Source organism: Molossus molossus, unplaced genomic scaffold (genome assembly GCF_014108415.1).
Source record: "Molossus molossus isolate mMolMol1 unplaced genomic scaffold, mMolMol1.p scaffold_m16_p_21, whole genome shotgun sequence".
NCBI lineage: Eukaryota > Metazoa > Chordata > Mammalia > Chiroptera > Molossidae > Molossus > Molossus molossus.
Window position 1 is genome coordinate 51,504,230 of NW_023425357.1, and position 18,952 is coordinate 51,523,181.

Consider the following 18,952-nt stretch of genomic DNA (forward strand, 5'->3'; position numbering starts at 1 on the left):
CGGTGGGTTCAGTGTTCTTTAATGTATTTGAGATTCTGTCCTGTGACATGATGAGTGCTGGGAAGGAGGGGAGGTGGGTGCCGGGCAGGTGCTGGCTGAGGAGGTTGCCCGGCAGGCAGGACGGTCCCACGGCTGCGGATGGTGGACACCCTCCAGGCCTGGGAGCTAGCGGTTCCCAGGACCCAGAAGAGGGGCTGCACCTGCCCACCTTGGCCTTGGGAGTCTGCCCAGCCAGATATTTACCATTGGTCCTGGGGTGGACTGACAGCCAGTCCAGGCTCCGTCCGCACCTGCCTGCTGCTGCCTGTTCCCCAGAGCTCTGGGCCCCTCCTCTCTGGTGTGAGATCCGACCACTCCTCCTCCACCTGTGGACCTGGTTTCCACGCACAGCTGTGGCTGGGGCACACGTAGCCAGTGTCCAGCCAGTACTCAGTGCTAGCCTGCGACACCCACATCAAGGGTCCAGATCTCCAAAGCCAGGTCAGCCTAGCTCTCGGCAGAGCCCCCAGACGAGGCCCAGCAGACACTGAGCTCACAGCGTCACCTCCAGGTCCCTCTGGACACTTGGCGGGAGGCGATGTGCTTCAAGTGGCAACTGCAGGGAGCAGGTCAGGGCTCCAGAGTGGCCGCTGGGCCCTGGGGACAGGCTCAGGTGCCTTGACAGGGGCACAGGCTGGACTTCGTCCGGCACGTTCAGGCATGGGTCTGAGGGCAAGGGGGTGGGGGTGGGTGAGGCAGGAGCCCGCCATGGGAGGCAGGACCCACTCCTGCCTGTGGGCTCTCCGCACTGTTCCCACTGTGCCTGGGACCCCTCTCCAGGGCAGCAGCGGCCCAGGCCTGAGGAGGGATGAGAGCCAGAGAAGCACCGCACACTCCGGAAGCCCTTAACCGCGGCCTGGGTAGGCCTACGGCCGGGCCCCAGGGCTGTCGTAGAGCAGGGTGTCCACCGCCGCCCGCTGCAGCCACAGGCGCTGCTGGGTGTCTCCGAGCAGCGCGCGGAGCTCGTGGCCCAGACGGCAGGCTGGCAGCACGGCGCAGTGGGTGGTGTGCAGCTGGCGGCAGGTGTCACAGCAGAGGGTGGGCAGGGCACCAGGGGCCAGGCAGCTGTGTGCCTGGTAGCCAGGGGGCTCGGGAATGGGCCTGTGCCCGTGCTGGGGGCTGGCCCGCCCGGGGCTCCCCGGGGCTTTGGGAGAAGCCAAGTCCTCAGGCTGACTCAGCAGCTCTCGGTGCAGAGAAAGGAAGGAGAAGTCCTCGGGTTCCAGCTCTTGTTCCCCCAAGGCCCTGTAGGGCGGGCTGCTGGCTGGTTGCGACACCTCAGCCTCCTCCAGGGGCTCCCAGGCCTCACCCCCAGCACCCCACAGTTTGGCACTCTGCTCCCAGAGCAGAGGCTGGTAGGCCAGCTCCAAGGAGGGCGACCCTGGGCCTGGAGAGTGCTCTCCATAAAGACTGGCCTCTTCCGAGCCCTCGTCCTCCTGCAGGTCCCGGTACAGATCCAGCTGGGCCCGGAACACAGCTGGGGAGCCCCGGGGGGGCAGGGGTGGAGGCTCTTCTTCCCGGGCCAGCCGCTGCTGCAGCCACGCCACGCAGGAGGCCACGTCCCCGCTGGCTCGCCGAGCCTGCAGGAGCTCCTCGGCTGGCAGCACGCTGGTGCCCAGCTGCTCCAACACCTCGCCCAGGATCTCACACTCCAGCCGCAGGGCGAAGCAGCCCAGGGCCACCTGCACCAGCTGGCAGGCGGGAGGCAGGGCAGTCACCGTGAGGCAGTGGTTGTCCCTGGGCACATAGCCCATCTTCTGGAAGCTCTGGATGAGGAGGTCCTCCGACAGCGTGCCCTTCAGCACGTGCACGTAGCCACCCGAGAACGTCTGCAAGGGAGGGGCCTGGTCAGCAGCAGCCCAGCCACACTCCGCCTTGGCCAGCTTCAGGGGCCGCCATCCTCACTCCAGATGGCGGGTCCCAAGTGACCAGACGGTGCCTGGCTGTGCGGACACTCAGGGCCATCCCGAGACTCGACTGGGGCAGCCCATCATCACAGTATAAGAAACGAATTCATTCTCCTGGCTCATAAGTCAGAACAAAAGGAAGAGCCCTTGCACTGAGAAACCTCGCTGCCTTCTGGGTTTCAGGGGGTGAGTGGTTTCTGGACTGCAAAGCCGTGTGTGCAACTAGAGCACCGTCAGGATGGAGAAGGTGTCCCCCCGGCTCTAAAATTCCACAGCCCTGGGACTCGTGCCAGGACCCCCCGTCGGCCCTGACGGCTCCGTGTGCAAGCAGCGCACTCAGGGCTTTGCCTCACACTCCACTACTCTCGAGTCCACTGGGAAATGAGTTCAGAGATTAGGGAAGCTGCCCAAAGCCACACAGCCAGGAGGAGGCAGAACCAGACCTCATCCAGGTCTGTCCAATACCAAAACCCAGGATGCCTCCAGAGCACCCCCCCACCCGTGTGCCTGGCCCTGCAGGCCCCCCACCCTCCACCTCTTACCCTCTGAAGAGATGAATAAAATTCCTAGAACCTCGGACCAGCTGGTGGGCTCTGTGAGCAGTGGGTTCCAGAGCTCACCTCCCTGGAGAGGCTGCCGCTGCCATGGCAACCGGCAGAGGCAGCTCGCCCGCGTGCCCAGTGACATCATTACCTCCCCACTCTTCCGAATTGAGCACTGGGCGACCTGCCCCCTTCCTGCTGGCCGGCAGCTCACCTCCAGGGTCCAGGCAGCCCTGAGTACACCCTCTGTACCAGGCCGAGCAGTGAACTAGGTTCGTGCCCATCCTGGCCCCCCAACCCCAACCCCTGCGTGCACCCGTCTGCATTATCTATAAATGGGATCAGCCCACAACCTGGGGGAGTTAGGGTGACCATGGAAACTCAAGTCCCTCCCATGCGCCTGTCCTATAATTTTTATGACAAGCAGGGCCGCAAAGCCACTTTGGTGAGGGCAGTGATGCTTTAAGGGGTAGGACACCCCCCCCCAGGAGGCAGGCACCCGGAGTGGGGGTTGGCCTCCGCCCACCCCATGTTCTCAGCGTTGGGAGTGCCCAGGGGGACTTCGACCCAAAGATGCTCCAACACACGCAGGACCCCTCAGCGAGCTCTGAGGCCTGAGACCACCGGGGTGAGGACCTGAAATCCCGCATCCCCAACGCCTGGGCAAGGAAGCCCCTGGCCCGGCGCCCTACCTTGATGGTGGTGAACTCCTTCCTCCAGGGCAGCAGATACAGGTGCACGGCCGCCAGCTCCAGCAGCTCGAAGGCGCGGGCCAGGCCGCGCAGCGCGGGGGCCAGGTCGGCGCGGCCCCACAGGCCGTCCGTGAGCAGCGCCAGCGCGTCGTCCTGCAGCGCCCCGTGCAGGTCGAAGTCTTCCACCAGGATCTGCCAGAGCACCGCGCGCAGCGAAGGGTCCCCGCACACGCCCGCGCGGCCGCGCCGCAGCTCGCGCTCCAGGCACAGGCGGTAGTCCTCGGACAGCGAGCTGCTGCCCATCCTGGCGGGCGGGGGTAGGGTTTCAGGAACCAGAGACCCCGCCCCGCCGGCTGTGCGCCCCTCGAGCCCCCAACCAGCATCCACAGGTCCCCCTCCAGCCTGGTGACCCTGTCCTCGCCAGCTGAGCGGCCCCCGGTACCTACTGTAACCCCCTTCCTGGAAACCCGCCTCGCCCCTCCAGCGGAGCCCCCCATCCCGAACGGAGAACCCCTCGCCACGAGATCCTGCCATGAGCCCCGCAGGCGACCCCACTACCTGTTTCCCCAGCGGCCCCAAGCGCCCACCGCTCAGCTCTGGCCTCTCGCCTGGAGGGCGCTTCCGCCAGGAGCCAGCTCCGCCCGTCGGCCTCGGCCGTCACTCTCGGGGCGGGACTTGAAGCAACTCCCTCCGCCGGAGGAGCTGGGCGGGGCCGGCCTGAGGGCGGGGCCTTCCCGGGGGCGGAGCGGGCTTGGTGGGCCCGGGAGGACCGCCGCGGTCCCGCCCGCCGAGCACCTGCGTGACGCGCCCGCACGGCCACCTGTCCCCGCGTCGCCAGTCACGGCCGAGCCCCCAGCCGAAGACCGCAGGCCCGGCGGGAACTCAGTAAACGGGCGTGTCCCAGCAGCGGTCCGCCGGGGCGGGCACCAGGGTCCGGCCCTCGGGAGCGCCCGGCCGGAAAGCAGGAGCGGAGGCTCCTCGAGAACCCGCGGGGCTGGGAGCCCGGCGCGGGGCGGGCCCTCCGCCTCACACGGGGTGCGGGCCTGTCTGTTCCCGCCGCACTTGTGGGCAGGGGACTCCAGCCCACACCGGATCCTGCAGGACAGAGACCCAGGTGCCCAGTGGCTTTCAAAGTTGGCCCGCTGGGCTGAGACCCAGGTCCCTCACCATGAGATGTGGACTGGAGAAGGGCCTTCACCGCCCGTGGCTGTTACCTCGTGGGATTCCTGTGAGGGGCAAACCTGGCAGGAACATTCTGGCCCAGCAAATGCCACCTGCCGCTACTCCGCAGGAGCCTTTCCCAGGGAACGTGAACCTGCTCCCAGGACCAGCACCTGCTGTGGTCGGGCCCCTGCTGCCCACCTCTGGGGCCACCCTGGCGGCTGGGGGTGGGGGGCTCCTTCCCTGGCAGGCACTGCCCATGGCTGGGGCCCAGCCACATGCTCTCTCCTGTCCCGGAGGCGTAGGTACCACTGCTCAGGGTGCCCGTGTGTTCACCACCTGGCGCAGAAAGCGGTTGAGCGCCCTTTGGGCTGAGTGCTCTGAACTCGGGGTCTGCCCAGGTGTGATCTCCAACCCTGCCAACCCACTAGGCCCCCCAGAGCATCCTCCCCTGGGGCCACTCCAGGGTTATCCTACTCTGTGCAGAGGGACTGGGGGCAGGCCTGTGTGGTGGACCCCAGTGTCTCTGGGAGTCTGGCTGTTGTTGGTCAGGAGAGGGGGTGGCTGTCCTGCCTAGGCCTCTGCCCAGACAGTGAGTGGGGAACAAACAAGCTACATGGAGTGAGACACCAGTGACCTCTTTTATTTCCAGCCAGGTCAGGGGCTGCTGCGGGCACCTGGAGTCAGAGCAGGCAGGCGCTGACCCTCAAGCTCTCACCCACCCGGAAGGGGATGTGCAGGGGTAGCCACCTGCCAGGGGGTTTTGATGCCCAATGCCAAGGGTGCGGATGCGGCTCAGAGCCCTCAGACACGGGAAGGTCCCCCGGGGACGCCTGGGCCTCAGGGGGGAGTGGGATGTCAGTGCCCAATAAATAAGCAGTACAGTCTCAAACCACCTGGGCCCCGGGCCTCCAAGAGCAGAGGGCTGGCACACGCTCTTCTTGATTCTGACAAGAAACTGGCTCAGGGAGCTGTCCCAGGGAACAGAAGGCCCACACCCTTGCTCTGCCCTTGTGTCCCCCAGGGGAGCCCGCAAGTCCAGTTCCCTGCACGGGGTCTCTCGGAGCCTGGAGCAGGAAAGAGACGGGCCTGATCCAGCCCAGCCCATCCTTCCAGGAGCAGCTCCTTGGGGCAGGGGTCGGGTTGGGTGGGGCGAAAGCTGCAGAGCCCCCGGAGCGGCTCCTGGCCAGCCCTCGGCAGGTCTGTCCTGCTCTACTTGCCCAGGGCCCCCCGGGGCAGCAGCTCCACATAGCTCAGGGCGCTCTGCAGCGACGTCAGGCAGTAGCCCCCCTCTCCAATCAGATACCTGTGGGCACAACACCCGTCACTGGGGAGCATGCCAGGAGGCCTGGTGCCCTTGAGGGGCAGGACCTGGACACAGAGGTCCCATGGGGCTGTCAGGGAGGCTGGGCAGGGGACAGCCCACCCCAGGCAGATGCTGCTCAAGGCGTAGCCCCCACCTAGGCAGTGTGCTAAGCGAGGGGTGGTAGAAGGGGCTGGGGAGAGGGTCCTGGGCCATGCGCACAGGTGCCCTACCCCTCGTGGATGAACTCCTCCAGAGCAGCACACTCTGACACCAGCTGGGGGAGGCCGCTTCTCAGCACCACAAAGGACAGGATGGGCAGGAGGTCGTCAGCGCCACTGCTGGGCAGAGGCAGCTGGCTGGAGGCTCTGGGGCCTGTGGGGCTGCTCAGTCCCCAGCCCCTGAAGCCCCAGCCCAGCCCCTGGAGGGGCCCTGGGTTTGTGGCTGCTCACTCTACACCCCTCTGCACAGAGCACCTAGGAGCAGCCAGGCCATCCCCAAACAGGCCCCCGGGGTGGACAGGCGGGGGCGGTTGCAACCCAATAAGCTTGCCCGAGCCTGGGGAGCAGGGTAGTGGAGGGGATGGCCCGGGGCCCGGGCAGCCTGCTCGCTCCTGAGATCAGGTGTTACAGCTCAGCCAGCCAGGACCCCAGACCCTCTGTAAGAGGCAACTAAGTGAGCTGAGTGGGGAGTGAGTGGGAGTCCTAGAACCCCAACCCCAGGGCCCCACGACCAGTGCTCTCTGGGGAGAGCAGGGGGCAGGCTGTGACCTGAGTCTGACTGGGGGGCCTAGCCCACCCCGAGCTGTCCCGGCCGTGCCTCCATGTCCCCGCACTGCGCAGCTGCAGGGACACAGAGGCCTGAAGAGGGAGCTCGCGAGGGCTTCAGCCTGACTAGAAACACTTCCAGTCCCGGACTGTGCTCCCGCAGGGCCTCCCCTGCAGGCAGGTGGCGTACTGGTGAGGGGGCGTGTGGGAGCCAGGGCAGAACCCCGCTCACCCTGCACTGAGGCACAGCACCCTGGCCCTGGGGTGGGTGGGGTGCATCTGTCTCCCTCTCCTTGGGTGAAGCTCCTCCCTGCTGACCTCACACTCAGCTCTGATTTCTACTTGCCCCTCATCCGCAGGCTCCTGGGGGTGGGTAGGTGCCTGCCCACCAGGCTGCAGTGATAGGCCCAGGGGCAGGGTGGCAGGAGGCAGAGCCCTGCGGGTGCTGTGGGAGCACCAGCCCCAGGGGGGCACCAGGGCAGGAGACTGCAGGCGGGACCGACAGCAGAGCTCTAGGCTGCAGCACCCAGGTGGCAAAGACCCCTGCCCCACCCTCCCCAGGTGCACCAGGCTCCTCACTAAGCCAGGGCAGCTTCCCTCGTGTGCAGCGGAGGGACCAAGCACGTGCTTCCGGGGTGAGCAGCCCTAAATCTCATCAGAGTAGCCAGAGGTCCCTGGCCCTAAGAAACCCTGACCAGAGGAGCGGAAGGTGTGGTCATGGGGCCGGAGCCTGGGGTCCTCGCGCTCTCCTGGAGGGTGAGCTGCTGGGGAACAAAACCTGGCCCTGGTGTTGAACAGAGTGGGAGGGTTCTCTTCCCCCGCCTCTGCGGGCAGCCCTCACGTGCCCGGTGTCCACCCCAGGCCGTGCCCTCCCAGGACTCACATGGCAGCCATGCCAGGCTGTGGCTTAGCCTCAGGTGCAGGCTCCTGGGCCCGGTAGTAACCCTCAGCACAGGCACAGATGACCCGCAGGGCCCGCACTGCAGCACAGAAGCGAGGCTTTGGGTGAGGGGCGGGGGAGCCTGTCCCAGGACAGCTCGGCAGCCAGAACAGCTCCCAGCACCCGGCACTGCCCCACACCCGTCCTGTGGATGAGCCCTCCCACGGACACCACTTGCACCATTCATGTCCCCGGGACACACCCCACTTGGCAGGAGGAGGACCTGCAGCTCAGAGACAAGGCACACAGGCCCTAGGTCACCCACTGAGACAGGACGCTGGCTGGTCTGGCCACGTTCCCTTCCCCCTCCTCCCAACACCCTCCTCACCGACGCACTGCAGCTTCTTCTGGGGGCAGCTCTCCAGGACCAGCAGCCCCAGCTCCTGGGCTGCCGCCCCGTAGGGGGCGGCGCTGGCTCCGGGGGCCTCAGGGTCCCGAGGGAGCAGCTTGGGGGGGATGCCGAGGGCTGCTGGCGGCGCGTCCCTGTACAGCTCCATGCTCCTGCTCAGGGCAGCCTCCCGGGGGCGGTGCACACTCCTGCGGCCAAGAAAGGCTCAGCTGCCCAGGGCCCGGCCCTGGGGACACAGGGTGGGGCAGTGGAGCCACCACCACACACCGACATGGCCGAGGATGGCCTCAGAGTAAAGCACCAGGGGAGGCAGTCACAGGTGTGCCCCGGGTGGAGAAGGGGCAGCGACACCTGGGGAGCCGGTGGGGGACTGGAGCTGGGACAGCACCTGTAGAGGGCCAGCAGCAGGGGCCACAGCGGGGAGAAGAAGGGCTCCTCGATGCAGGCCAGGCAGCGGTCCTTGGAGGGGGCTGTGTTCAGGCCTTCGAAAGCCAGGAGGGTGAGCGAGAGCAGCCTGTCTGCTGGGGCAGAGCCAGCACACACTGCTGCGGGCCAGCTGGCAGCCCCGGACACCACCCAGACGAGCCCTCCCCACCACCTTCCCTCTGCCCTCCGAGCCCGCCTCAGTGTGCCTGGGGTCAGTGCACCCTGGCTCAGAGGGGAGGGGTGTCTGCTTGGCCCTCCCTCCACTCCCCTTCGCCCCACCCCCTCCTATGTCCATGTGGCCTCGGGTCAGAGCTGGGAGTCTAGACCCTCATCCCTGGGTGCTCACAGGGTCGTATCCAGTCCCCCCAAAGGGCCAAGGAGGCAAGCATGGGAAGGGGGCCAGAGAATGGGCCCTTTCTGAAAAGGATTTGTACCCCAACTGCAGGAACCCAGAGAAGCTTTAGAAGCAAGTTCAAAGACAAAAAAATCTCAGGCCCAAAGAGACGAGGTACCCTCCTGGGGACGAGGCAGACCTGCTCCAGAAGATGGGGACCCACTCAGGGAGGAGAGGGACTGCCTGAGGCGATGGGCAGGACCTGGCCAGGCCCCTGGAGCGTGTAGCGTGTGCCCCACAGTGAGAGCAAGGCCCTCAGCTGTCAGGACCGCCTGAGGCGATGGATGGGACCCGGCCCAGGCCCCTGGAGCGTGTGCCCCACAGTGAGAACAAGGCCCTCGGCTGTCAGGCCTCGGTTGCTGGTTCTTAGAAACCCTGAAGGCCTTCCTCCTCGGAAGGGACTCGAACGTCACTGGCCACCCTGGGCTCACACTGTTCTCAAAACGGAAAAAGCTGGGGGAGCCATCGTCACCACCAGGCTGCACACCCCCAACCGTCCTTGGTTTGGAAGGACGTGGAGCCCACCCCAGTGAGACAGCCCAGGCCACCTGGCTGCCAGAGGCTCTGGTCGGGGGACTGTCCCCAAGCACAGGACTGCAGGGCCGAGGCTGCACCTCACTGTGCAGCCCAGAGAGGCCACAGCTGCTCCAGAGGCAGGGCGGGTGCCTGTCTGTAAGCAGCACGTCTGGCCACAGGAGGGTGGAGGGACGGGCCCTGCAGGTCAGCGCTGGCCTGGCTGCTGTCCAGAGGAAGGCCCTCCTCCCCGGGCCTATCCCAGCTCCTGGCCTGCTTCAGAGACAGAGCAGCGCCCCCACCCATCGGGGGTGCTGCGCTCACCGATGGCATTGTGTATGTCCTTCGCGGTGCTCCTCAGCTGCTCCAGCAGGGGCCCCTCCTTCACCCCTGAGTTTTGGGGCTCAGCCCGCCCCCCAGAGCCCGGGCCACACCTCTCAGAAGTGGCCAAGAACTGTTCCAGGTCCTCGAAGGAGCTGTCCTTGCCCGCCAGGGTTGAGGGAGGCCCCTTAGAGCTGCTGTCCGCCCCTCTGTCGGGGGGCCCAGGCTGGGACAGGGGTGTGGGGGGACTGGCGAGGGGGTCGTCAGGGGGCTGGGGGGCTGGGCTGGGCTCTGGGGGGGAGAGCATGCAGTAGAGGCTCTGGGAGGGCCGGAGCCTCCGGCGTCCGGGGGCCAGCAGCCCGTCAGCGTCAGGGGGCAGGGAGCAGAAGCCAGGGGCTGAGGCAGCCTCAGCGCCCCGGCTCACGACGGGGTACAGAGCCCGGTACACCGCACACTGGAGCTTCTTGAGGAGCTGTGAGATGGGGTGGTCGGGAACACTGCAAGCAGAAGTGGAGGCCACATGTGGGGGCGCAGCTCGGGGAGCCCAGCGGGTCGGGGGGCTGCAGTCCCTTTGCTGGCCTCTGGCCTGGGGGCTGACTAGCTGGCCCTCCCCCCACACCCCTCGCCCAGAGAAGCATCTCGTGTTCTTTCTCGAGGGAATGTTGCAGATAGAGTCTGACCCACCCCTTGGAGAGAGCAGAGGAGCCCTGGCTGGTTTTCTCAGTGGTTAGAGCCTTGGCCCACGGACCAAAGAGTTGTGGGGTTGATTCTGGTCAAGGGCACATGCCTTACAGTTTAGTCCCTGGCCCTGGTGGGGGTCATGCGGGAGGCAACTGAACCATGTGTCTCCCTCACATCGATGTTCTCCCTCTCTCTCCCCATCCTGCACTATCTGAGGTTAAATCCTCTATCTGAGGATTTAAACAAAATAATAATAATAATAATAATAATAATAATAATAATAGAGGCCCTGCTGGTGTGGCTCAGTAGATTGAGTGTCATCCTATGGGCTGAGAGGTCCCGGTTCGATTCCTGGTCAGGGCACATGCCCAGGTTGTGGGGTCGATCCCCAGGGGGGTCATGCAGGAGGCAGCTGATGTATGTATCTCTCCATACATCGAATTTTCTCTCTCTCCCTTCCCCTCTCTCTCAAAAAATCAATAAAAACATATTTAAAAAAAAGAAAGCAGAGGAAGGTCAATGAAAGACCTTCAGGGCAAAGGGGCTGGAGCCCTGGGGCAGCCTGGGGGCCCCGCCCTTCCAGTCCTCCCCACGGACCCGGTACCTGAGCAGGTGGGACACCAGGCTGGTCACCAGCGACAGGTCCCCAGGGCTCCTCTTGAGCTTGGCCCTCCAGTGCGCCGGCCAGTCCTGCAGGACAGGAGGCCTTGGAGGAGAGCTTGTCGGGGCCCAGGATGGGACGCCCCTCCTTCCTCCCCGCCCTTGCCATGGCTGCACCCTAAAACACCAGGCCTCACTGCCGATACCCTCCGCGGGGTTCAGGGCAGACCCGACGCCATCAGGCCCTCGCCTGCTCCAGCACCGCGGCCCCCACGCCCCCCGCACGCGCCCGCATGCCCCCCACGCCCCCCACGCCCCCGCCCGCGGACTCACGTGGTCTTGCTCGTACTCCAGGATGGCGGCGTAGAGGGCCCGCTGCTCGCGCTCCTCTGGCGTCAGGGCGACCTGACTGCAGAACCTCCTGGAAGGAAGCACCGGCTGGGGCCCCAGGCCGTGGAGGTGGGGGTCCCCGCCAGTGCTCCCAGCTGCCCGAGGCGGGAGGGGCGCACCTGTTGGCGGCCTCTTGCAGCCGCAGCCGGCGCTCCTCCATCTTCCTCTGCAGCTGGGCGGCGGGTCAAGGCCTGGTGGCCGCAAGCGCGCTGAGCCCGGCCCTCCCAGCGCGGGGCTGGACGTGGGGTCCAGCGGGCAGGGGCATCTTCAGGAGGTACGCCCAGCCGGGCGGGTCAGAGGATGGGCACCCGCTCAGGGAGGGGAGGCAAGTCCTGGGCGACTTGCAGGACCGAGAGGTGCTGGGAGGGCGCACGGCCTTTGCAAGGGCCCGTGGTGGGAGGGGCTGCTCCCTGACCCCAGGCTTTCTCCCCGACCCTGTGCCCTTTACTCCCCCACCTCCTCCTCTCTTGGGTCAAGGTCGCATTCTGAGTTCTACTCTGGACACCACGGACGGACGGACGGACGGAAAGGATACAGTCTCCTCCCGGGCCCTGGCGATCACCAGGTTCTCCATCATCTGCCGCTGCAGGGACAGGGTCTAGGAGAGGAGGAGGGAGTAAGGCCTGCCCCCCTCTCCCTCCAACACGGAACCTCCTTGGGTGCCGCTCACCAGCGATGTCTTCTGCAGGGCCTGGCTGGGGTCCAGACGGGCCATCCGGGCCTCATATGCGGCCTTCAGCTTCTGATTCTGCAGGGAGGCCTCCTCCAGGGGTGTCAGCTCCCTGGAAATGGTGACAAGCTGTTGTCTGAGCCCCAAGAAGCCCAGCAATGTTCTGGTGACCTAGGACCCTTCCGGACCCAGCCCTGGGACCAGAACGTGAGGAAGTAGTGAGGGGGTCCAGCAGGAAGTATCAGGGAGGGGGGATGTCTGAGTGCACCTGCTGAGATGTGGGTGTCCTGCTGCCAGGGCTGCTGGCTTTTCTGGGAAGCTGGACAGACCTTGACGCAGCACAGTTGTGTCGTGGGAACCATGTCTGCTGGATAACAGTCACCCACAGCCCCCCACCGCCAGCTTCAGCCCCAGCTCTTCCTGCTTTCATGGGTGGAGGGGGAAGAAAGTCTGTCCTGGGATGGAGTCGGCCTGGCCCTGCCCCAGGAGGCCTGGAAACTCCGGAGCCACTGGCCCCGGGGCTGGAAGCAGCAGGGCCAGGAGGAGCTGGTTCTTGTTTATCCTACTTGGGATGCTGGCATCTGTGTCTTTTCTTTTTTTTAAGAGTGAAAGAAAGTGTTTTGGAAATTTGTTTTTATTAATTTTTCTTTTTTTTCTTTTTAGAGAGAGAGGAAGGGAGAGATGGAAACATTGATGTGAGAGATACATCCATTGGCTGCCTCCTGCACGCCTCCTACTAGGGATCGAGCCTGCAACTAGGGCACGTGCCCTGACCAGGAATCGGACGGGGACCTCTCAGTCCACAGGACGACACGCAGTCCACTGAGCCACACTGGCCTTGCTAAGATTTTTTATTGACTTTCAGAGAGAGAGAAAGAAACATCCATGTGAGAGTGAAGCATCAATCAGCTGCCTCCACTCGCCACCTACTGGGGATCGAGCCTGCAACCCAGGCAAGTGCCCTGACCTGGAATCAAACTGGCAACCTTTCGTTGCGTGGGATGTTGCCACACTGGCCAAGGCTGTGTCTTGATTTTTTCCATCAGTTCTAGGAAATGTCACTATATCTTCAGATAACGCGGCTCTCTTGTCTTTTTCTGGAACTCCAGTAGCCTTATGTTACACTTTCTATTTCTCAAACGTTGTCATTTTTTTCTTCCTGTGGGTCATCTGGCTATCCTTTGATTTCTTATCCAAGTCACTAATTCTCTCTTTAGCTGTGTCTACTCTACTGTAATAAACTTGTCTTTTTGTTCACAGGTATGGGTTTTTACTGGAGGATACACAGTTGACCATCGAACAACACAGGGCTGAACTGCGCAGATCCTCTTGTATGCAGATTTTACTTAAAATGAAAAATGTACTTAAAATCCACATATAAATGACACACAGTTCAAACCAATGTAGTTAAAGGGTCAACTGTACTTTTTTTTTTATCCTCACCCGAGGACATTTTCCCATTTTTTTGTTCAGATAGAGTGGGAGAAACATTGATGTGAGAGACATATCAAGTGGTTGCCACCCGCACGACCCAACCAGGGCCAGGGACAAACTGCAACCGAGGTACATGCCCTTAGCGGGAATCGAACCCAGGTCTCTCAGGACTGCACACCAACGCTCTAACCGCTGAGCCAAACCGGCCAGGGCTCAACTGTACTTTCAATCTGCTACTGGGAATCATGCATTTGGAGACCAATTTAAGTTAATCTTGGATTTTCTTTCTTTCTTTTTTTGTTAATCCTCACCTGAGAATATTTTTCCATTAATTTTTAGATAGAGTGGAAGGGAGGAAGAGAGAGAGAGAAAGAGAAGAATCAATGTGAGAGAGACACATTGATTGGTTGCCTCCCGCATGACCCTGACCAGGCTTGGGGATCAAGCCTGCCCGAGGCCCGTTGCTCTGTGGGCCGACACTATAACCACTGAGCCACACCGGCCAGGGCAGTCTCAGATTTTCTTTTTCTTTATTCTCACCCGAGGACATTTTTCCATTTTTTTGTTCAGATAGAGTTGGAGGGAGAGAAACAGAGAGAGAGAGAAACATTGACATGAAAGGGACATATCGAGTGGCTGCCTCCCACACGACCCAACCAGAGCCAAGGACAAACTGCAACTGAAGTACGTGTCCTTAGTGGGAACTGAACCTGGGTTTCTCTGGACTGCAGGCTGACGCTCTAACTGCTGAGCCAAAACCAGCCAGGGCAGTGTTATATTTTTCATTTCATTTATATTAGGTTCTTTATTTGGTAGGTCAGATTTTATAGTTTCTTGTTCCCTGCAGGTATTTTTTTCCCTGTAGGTATTTTCTTTCTCTTTTTTAATTTATTTTTTATTATTTATTTATTTATTTATTTTTTTATCCTCACCCGAGGACATTTTTCCATTTTTTGTACAGATAGAGTGGGAGGGAGAGAGAGGAAGAGAGAGAGACAGAGAAACATCGATGTGAAAGGGACACATCGAGTGGCTGCCACCCGCACGACCAACCAGGGCCGGGGACAAACTGCAACCCAGGTACATGCCCTTAGCGGGAACCGAACCCGGGTCTCTCCGGACTGCAGGCCAACGCTCTAACCGCTGAGCCAAACTGGCCAGGGCTAATTTATTTTTTAAAACTCATCTTTATTGTTTAATATCTTTTTCTTTTTTAGATGTTTTTATTTTATTTATTTATTTTTCTTTATTGATTTTAGAGAGAGAGGAAAGGAGAGGGAGAGAGCAATAGAAACATCGATGAGAGAGAACATCGATAGGCCGCCTCCTGCACGCCCCCCACTGGGGATCAGGCTCACAACCTGGGCATGTGCCCTGACCAGGAATCGAACCAGCGACCTCTTGGTGCAGGGTCGAAGCTCAACCACTGAGCCACACCAGCCGGGCAATATGTTTTTATTGATTTTAAAGAGAGAGGAAGGCCCTGGCCGGCGTGGCTCAGCGGTTAGAGCATCAGCCTGCGGTCCACAGAGACCCAGGTTCGGTTCCCGCTAAGGGCATGTACCTTGGCTTCAGTTTGTCCCCGGCCCTGGCTGGGTCGTGTGGGTGGCGGTCACTCGATGTGTCCCTTTCACATCGATGTTTCTCTCTCTTCCTCTCTCTCCCTCCCACTCTATCTGTACAAAAAATGGAAAAATGTCCTTGGATGAGGATAAAAAAAAGAGGAAGAGCCCAGCCGGTGTGGCTCAGTGGATTGACTGTTCCGTGGGCTGAGGTCCTGGTTCAATTCCCCGTGAGGCCACATGCCTGGATTGTGGACTTGATCCCCAGTAGGGGGCATGCAGAAGGCAGCCAATTGATGTTTCTCTCTCACATGGATGTTTCTATCTCTCTCTCTCTCTAAAAAAAAAAAAATCAATGAAAATATATATTTTTTTTAAAAAGAGAGAAAGAGGGAAAGAGAGAGAAAAACAGAAACAGCATGAGAGAGAAACATCAACTGGCTGCCCACAACCCTGGCATGTGCCCTGCCCGGGAATCAAACTGGTGACCTCTCGGTGCATTGGATGACGCTCAACCACTGAGCCGCACCGGCCAAAGCACCCTGTAGGTATTTTCATAGTTGCTTTTAATTTCTCTGAATATAGAGAGCACAACTGTTTTATAAGCTGTGTCTGATAGCTCTGAAGACTTTGTAGGTCTGTCTCTGCTGTCATTCCTTCAGTTTCTTACTTCTGTTTGTGCTTGGTTATCTTGGACTGTGTGCCACTTATTTTATGAAAGTTGAAGGTGTTTTTCTCCAAAGACAATTTAGATTTGTTTCTGCCAGGCACATGGTATTTCTGTTCTGGGACCCATTTTAACTAAACTCACCATGGTTAGCTCCCTTTGCCGAGCCTCCAAACCCAGACTCAACCCACCTTCCATTTGCCCCATCTTACTTCTTAGAGTTTTGTGACTCTACCACCTGAAGCCTCTGGAAGATCTCAGGTGGGAGAAATGGGAGGAGCTTCCCCCCTTCGTCTGAGTACACCCGGCGGTGTCGGCTGGTAGGTGAGGGGACAGGAGCAGCCACGGGCATGGCTGTCTTCAGGCATGCTTTCCCTGTAAGACACACCAAGCCGCAAGTCAGCACAGGGCCCCACATATCACAGGGGAGACAGACTTGCGGGGATGCCCCAGGAAAACCTTCGACTGGAGACCCACCGAGCTTGGCAGCTGTCGACTGGGCCCTCTCCAGACACTGCTCTGCCAGCTTCAGCATCTTCAAGGTATCCAGGGGCACAGTCTCCCCAGCTTCTGGGGGGCAAGGGGCAAGAAGACTGGTTACCTTCACCTCAGTCACTGATCAAGTTTTCTTGCTGAGATGAAAACAAGAGCAAGTTTGCTGTCTGCTCACCTCTGACTCCTGGGCCAGCCCACCCGCCCCTCATCTCTGACCATCTGCCCTGGGGCTCTGGGCTTGTCCAGTCCAGTCTCTGGCCGACTGTCCCAGGGTCTCAGCTGGGCTGTCAAAGCCTGCCCTCTACCGAATAGGGCCTTTTCTCCTGAGGATGTCATTGTACCTACAGCTCCTCCTCCAAGTGGGCCACCAATCATGGGCCATTTCACAGAGACAGCTTCATCACCCATTTCCCAACCTCTGGGCGTGCTCAACCCACCCTGGCGCCTCCCCAGGGCTTCTATTCTGTAGACTGCTCCTATCAGCAGACACCCCTGAAGGAGCTACCACCTGCAAACCCCTGTGGCCCCCAACCTCTCAGGGTCTCTGTCCTCCAGAACACCTTCTTGGCTACTACCACCAAGCTCCTCCCAGTCTTCAATCCTGGGGTGCCCACAGCTCTGTTAAACTCACTGGCTCCCTAGGGCAACTCCGATTGTAGTGACTCCCACCTCTCCCCGACCACTGTGCCTTTGTGTACGAGGCTGCTGGATACTTCAAGTAAAGTGTGCTCATGGTGGAGCGCTCTGCTCCTCACAGGGCTGCTCCTGCACCCCCATCTCACAGTGTCCCCCCAAGCAGCTCACCATCTCCCCCTCCAGCAAGTCTAGTGAGGTCCACCTTTAAAGAACATCCCCAAGCTCTTCTACCTCCAGGAGGTCTCACCACTACTGTGCCCACTACGAGAACCTCGTGGAGGCTCTGCTCCCATACTGGCCTCTCTGCACAGAGCCTCCACGAGCTAACCGTCATTTGAGAACAGCTCCAGTTCCACCTAAAGCCTCGCCTGCCTCTAATGCACCTGACCCTCCAGCCTGCTTGCCCTTCCTTGTACCCAGCACCCACTCTCAGCTTGGGGCTTTTGTACACCTTCCGCTGGGAATGCTGCCCCCAGCCTCTGCTCAGCTCATCTCTCCCTGATCCTGTCTTACCCCGCTTCTCCCCTGAGGCATCTGTCCCTTCCTGTTCCATGTCACACCATGATAGCTCCAGCTTACTGGCTGCCCACCCATTCGCCTTCTGCTAGTGAGCAAGTGGGTAGGACAGGACGCCCCCACGCCTGAAATCCACCAAGGGCTTGTGTGTCCAAGACTTGACCAGCCCAGGAGCAGCAGTGAGGCTGAGAGCTGTACCTTTGGTGGTTTCCACTTCTTCCAGCAGCACCTGGGAGATATAGTGGATGCTCCTCAAGTATTCTGTATATGCCTCCTGTGCCCAGGGAAGAGAAATGGCAGGGCTCAGACCATGGAGGCACGGGACTCCATCACGCCCGCCTGTTGCCCTTGTGGAAAACACAGGAACAGTGGTGTCTGCTTATCTCTAAGATGCACCTGAGCACCTAGCCTGAGGTGGTTAGCTGCTTAGCTGGTCTGCCTGGGGCACTCCAGACGAAGGAGAAGATGCCCACCTGGGTAGCCATCCCTTCTCCCACTGCCTTTCTCTCCCGCACAGGAAGGAACTGAGATTCTCCTTCAACTCAGAGTTGCTGTCATTCGCCCTATGCAACAAGTTTCCTTTCTCTGCTGTTCATTCCATGGCTTTTAATTTTTTCCCTGGGAGGTTGAGGAAGTGATGTTGCAACTCTACGAGTCACTTTCTGGCTTAGGGTCCAGGAAATCCCCTTCCCGAGCCCCTGGATACATGGGGTTCTAGAGCCCTAGAATATTGCTGTTCCAGGGTGTGAGCATTCTGTTTGCGCTCCCTGGACAGAGCGCAGGCAGGCATCTGGAACGCACCGCACGGTGCTTCGTGTTCACTGCGTCCCAGTTCCCAAATCATTCATGTTTTCGTCTGCGTCTCAGACTAGGATAAAATGGATTCCGGGAAAGGCACCTGCTTCCCTAGAAAGCCAACCGGGGACGGAGCGGAGGGAGGGACCGGGGCGCGCGTCCTGGGCTCGCGCAGCCGGAGCGGCTCAGCCGGCTTCCCCGCGGTCGCCGCCCTCGATCGACCCCGCGCCCGGGACGCGGCGGCTCCGCAAAGGCTCTGCACGCAGGGGCCGCGGCCGGCCGGCCTTTTCGGGGTGCCGTGCCCCGGAATCTGGCGATCGGCAGCGTCTGCCCGCACACACGGGCGTTTGCCAGGTCTATTCGGAGGCTGCTCCGCGCACCCCCCGTCTCCCCGCACGAATAGCTGCGCCGCAGCGACGCCCGACGGGTCGAGCAGCGGGGACAGAGCCCGCCGGCCTGGGAGCTGTCCAAGGTCAGAGCGACGCCCGCTCCCGGCGCCCCGCAGCCGCCGGAGGGTCCCGACGGCGCCCACCCCGCGGCCCCGCCCTCGCCCACGCCCCCCGAGCCGGCCGCGCGTGGGGTCGTCCCCGCCGCGCCTCTCTCCGCCTCACCCGGGGCCGGTTGCCGGTGTCCAGCTCGATGGCCCCGTTGGCCAGCTTCATGGCACACTGCAGCGGCTTCACCGCGCCGTCCCCGGCCGCAGCGGCCATGGCGCCGGGCGGGGGAGGCGGCGCTGGCGGCCCAGGGGCGGGGAGAACGCCGGAGGCCGGAACAAAGAACGCGCGGGCGCGGGCGCCGCCCGGACCACGGACCGCCGGAACCGGAGACCGGCGCCGGCGCGCTTCCGCCTGCCCCGCCCGCCCTGCGAGCTGGGCGCCGAGGGCGGAAGGGGCGGGGCGGCGCGGCGGAGCTCGGCGGTGACTCACGCCGTTGCCACGGACGTGCGAGCTCAACGACCGAGCCCTCGCTCCACGTCGGAGACACGCCAGCCGCGCGCCCCGCCCCCGCGCCCCGCCCCGCCCCGCCCCGCGCGTCGTCTCGCGGCCCCTCCTCTGCGCGCCCCGCCTGCCCGGCTTCCAGGCGGCGGAGCGGGCGGCGCCGTCGGGCGGGAACGAGCGCGCTCAGTGCCCGGGGCGGACGGGAGCTCCGGGCCGA

At 61.9% G+C, this 18,952-nt stretch overlaps 2 protein-coding genes across 2 annotated transcripts; both read right to left on the minus strand.

Annotated features, from left to right (window-relative positions):
• Window positions 1-2: 2 nt before the first annotated feature.
• Window positions 3-3,482, minus strand: SPATA2L (spermatogenesis associated 2 like). Its single transcript, XM_036274588.1, has 2 exons — window positions 3,178-3,482; window positions 3-1,865 (listed from the first exon to the last, which is right to left on the minus strand). The coding sequence occupies exons 1-2, from the start codon at window positions 3,478-3,480 to the stop codon at window positions 906-908; spliced, it is 1,263 nt and encodes a 420-aa protein (XP_036130481.1). The 5' UTR covers window positions 3,481-3,482; the 3' UTR covers window positions 3-905.
• Window positions 3,483-4,954: 1,472 nt separating this feature from the next.
• VPS9D1 (VPS9 domain containing 1) lies at window positions 4,955-18,507 on the minus strand. Its single transcript, XM_036275960.1, has 15 exons — window positions 18,409-18,507; window positions 17,201-17,276; window positions 15,833-15,925; window positions 15,568-15,730; window positions 11,693-11,804; window positions 11,558-11,620; window positions 11,142-11,194; window positions 10,966-11,053; window positions 10,637-10,722; window positions 9,355-9,848; window positions 8,086-8,215; window positions 7,677-7,885; window positions 7,292-7,388; window positions 5,875-5,979; window positions 4,955-5,644 (listed from the first exon to the last, which is right to left on the minus strand). Exons 1-15 carry the CDS (start codon window positions 18,505-18,507, stop codon window positions 5,551-5,553), a joined length of 1,962 nt encoding a protein of 653 aa, XP_036131853.1. The 3' UTR covers window positions 4,955-5,550.
• Between the last annotated feature and the right edge of the window lie 445 nt (window positions 18,508-18,952).

Excerpts from the sequence above, each read along its gene's own strand:
- VPS9D1 (XM_036275960.1), bottom strand. The coding sequence starts at position 18,507 with ATGGCCGCTGCGGCCGGGGACGGCGCGGTGAAGCCGCTGCAGTGTGCC. Across the intron at positions 11,805-15,567 it reads GAGTCACAAAACTCTAAGAA|GGAGCTGACACCCCTGGAGG; the intron begins GTAAGATGGGGC and ends CACCATTTCCAG. Across the intron at positions 10,723-10,965 it reads TGGAGTACGAGCAAGACCAC|GACTGGCCGGCGCACTGGAG; the intron begins GTGAGTCCGCGG and ends CCTGTCCTGCAG.
- SPATA2L (XM_036274588.1), bottom strand. The coding sequence starts at position 3,480 with ATGGGCAGCAGCTCGCTGTCCGAGGACTACCGCCTGTGCCTGGAGCGC. Across the intron at positions 1,866-3,177 it reads AGGAGTTCACCACCATCAAG|ACGTTCTCGGGTGGCTACGT; the intron begins GTAGGGCGCCGG and ends CCTCCCTTGCAG.